Source organism: Oncorhynchus kisutch, linkage group LG26 (genome assembly GCF_002021735.2).
Source record: "Oncorhynchus kisutch isolate 150728-3 linkage group LG26, Okis_V2, whole genome shotgun sequence".
Lineage (NCBI taxonomy): Eukaryota > Metazoa > Chordata > Actinopteri > Salmoniformes > Salmonidae > Oncorhynchus > Oncorhynchus kisutch.
The window spans coordinates 46,055,219-46,057,837 of record NC_034199.2 but is presented as its reverse complement, the minus strand read 5'-3'; the positions used below and the strand labels follow the sequence as shown (position 1 = coordinate 46,057,837).

Genomic DNA, 2,619 nt, shown 5'->3' with positions numbered 1-2,619 from the left:
CTAACCTAAACACACACACACTTCACTAATACACACTAACCTAAACACACACACTAATACACACTAACCTAAACACACACACTTCACTAATACACACTAACCTAAACACACACACACACACACTTCACTAATATACACATGAACCTAAACACACACACACACACACACATCAATAATACACACTAACCTAAACACACACGCACTTCACTAATACACACTAACCTAAACACACACACTAATACACACTAACCTAAACACACACACTTCACTAATACACACTAACCTAAACACACACACACACACACTTCACTAATATACACATTAACCTAAACACACACACACACACACACTAATATACACTAACCTAAACACACACACTAATATACACTAACCTAAACACACACACTAATATACACTAACCTAAACACACACACTAATATACACTAACCTAAACACACATCAATAATACACATTAACCTAAACACACACACACACACTAATACACACTAACCTAAACACACACACATCAATAATACACACTAACCTAAACACACACACACACACTTCACTAATATACACATTAACCTAAACACACACACACACACTAATACACACTAACCTAAACACACACACATCAATAATACACACTAACCTAAACACACACACACACACACTTCACTAATATACACATTAACCTAAACACACACACACACACTAATACACACTAACCTAAACACACACACATCAATAATACACACTAACCTAAACACACACACACACACTTCACTAATACACACTAACCTAAACACACACACACACACACTTCACTAATACACACTAACCTAAACACACACACACACACTTCACTAATATACACATTAACCTAAACACACACACACACTAATACACACTAACCTAAACACACACACATTTCACTAATACACATTAACCTAAACACACACACACACTTCACTAATACACACTAATCTAAACACACACACACCTACATCGGTAACCGTGGTGAAATGGTTAGCTAATTGGCGGTGCGCGATTGCAACGTTTTAAAAAGAACTCAGCGACGTCACTCGCTCTGAGACGCTCGTTCCCCTTCCTCTGCAAGAGCCGTGGCTTTTGTGGAGCGACAGGTAACGATGCTTCGAGGGTGACTGTTTCTATCGTTGTGGTTCAAGCCCAGGTTTGGGGCAAGAAGAAAGGCACTAGGCTACACACACACACTAGCCTACACACCAAAGTTATCAGCAACATACCAAACCAGGGAGCATCTTTGCTTAATAGCTGAAAACAAAACAATGAACAACACATGTATATTTTGACGTTTGGATTAATATAGCATTGGCAGCATCATTAGGCTACAATTCATCAACATTAGATTTGTGTCAAAGGAACACGTTACAATCTGTTCTTAATTAAAGATAGTCATTAGTTCCACATTGCCAGCTACTTTCCACAAAAGCATTAGGGTTTTAAATCTCCCGTGGCAGATGTCCTAGTGCTTAGTGCCAAGCAGCATATGGATGGGTGAACAACGAGCTGAGGAACTTTTCCGAACTCAATTAAGTTTTCCCGGCCCCCATACAACCAAAACATTCTGCAGCCTTCACCCTCCTCCTCCTCCTCCTCCTCCTCCTCCTGCTGTAATCTGTCAAACCAAATTAATGAGCTTTGTGAGACTTGACGATTGGATCAAGTGACTTGACTCTCATCTACAGGTCTGTGGCATAATTAAAGTCTCACTAAACATTGGAATAGCATGTCGATATAGTAGGCTAAACCGTAAGAGAAAGATGTAAGTGCTTTCAAGACGTGGAGAAGTAAGTTCCTCAACCAACTAAACCCCCAAAACTCACCCTCCAGTCTCTGCTCCTGAATCCACGCAGTCATCTTCTGTTAAATTCTTCTCCATCTCAACGGATAACAACATATTTAGTTTGCATTATTTCTCAATTGTTCAGAAACCTTTGTTGGAGCGCGGCTCTAAACAACCTTCTTCTACGTTAAAAGAAGAGAGGGAACAGAAGACGCAAGAAGAGACGCGAACCTCTACCTCTCTCTCGCAGCCCTGCAGAACATTCTCCTAATCGCTCCAGCAGCAACAGGCTGGCTCCCCACTGCGTCATCATCCGCGTTCATTTAGCAAAATGGTTGTCTTTGTCGCCAGCATGTGGTACTACGTGGTACTATCGTACCTAATGATACAAAGTACAGCATTATGAAGTTGTCGTGAAATGAGAATTACACCATTACACATTTAAAAGCAATTGGACAGTTTGATGAAAAAGCGTGAAATAAAGGTTCAAATGTAATGTCATGTGATTACGCTAAACACAGAGTCACAATGATGTACACTAGTACAGTGATATTGGAGAGTGTGTGGGGTTCTTTGGCTGTCCCCAATGGAGAATCCTTTGAAGAACCCCTTTGGGTTCCATGTAGAACCCTTTCCACAAAGAGTTCTAAATGGAGCTCAAAAGGGTTCTACCTGGAACCAAAAAGGGTTCTACCTGGAACCAAAAAGGGTTCTCCTATGGGGACAGATGAAGAACCCTTTTGGAACCCTTTTGTCTAAGAGTGACTTTAGCTTTGGAGTCTGTAGGCTCT

The 2,619-nt window shown here is 40.7% G+C and overlaps 1 protein-coding gene across 1 annotated transcript in view; it reads right to left on the bottom strand.

Moving 5' to 3' along the window:
- The window catches only part of fam124a (family with sequence similarity 124 member A), a 66,183-nt gene extending 64,071 nt beyond the window's left edge, over positions 1 to 2,112 (bottom strand). The window contains exon 1 of the mRNA XM_031806029.1: positions 1,869 to 2,112. Within this exon, the coding sequence (XP_031661889.1) occupies positions 1,869 to 1,942 (74 nt within the window). The 5' untranslated portion in view covers positions 1,943 to 2,112. The remainder of the gene's footprint in view (positions 1 to 1,868) is intronic.
- Positions 2,113 to 2,619: the final 507 nt, after the last annotated feature.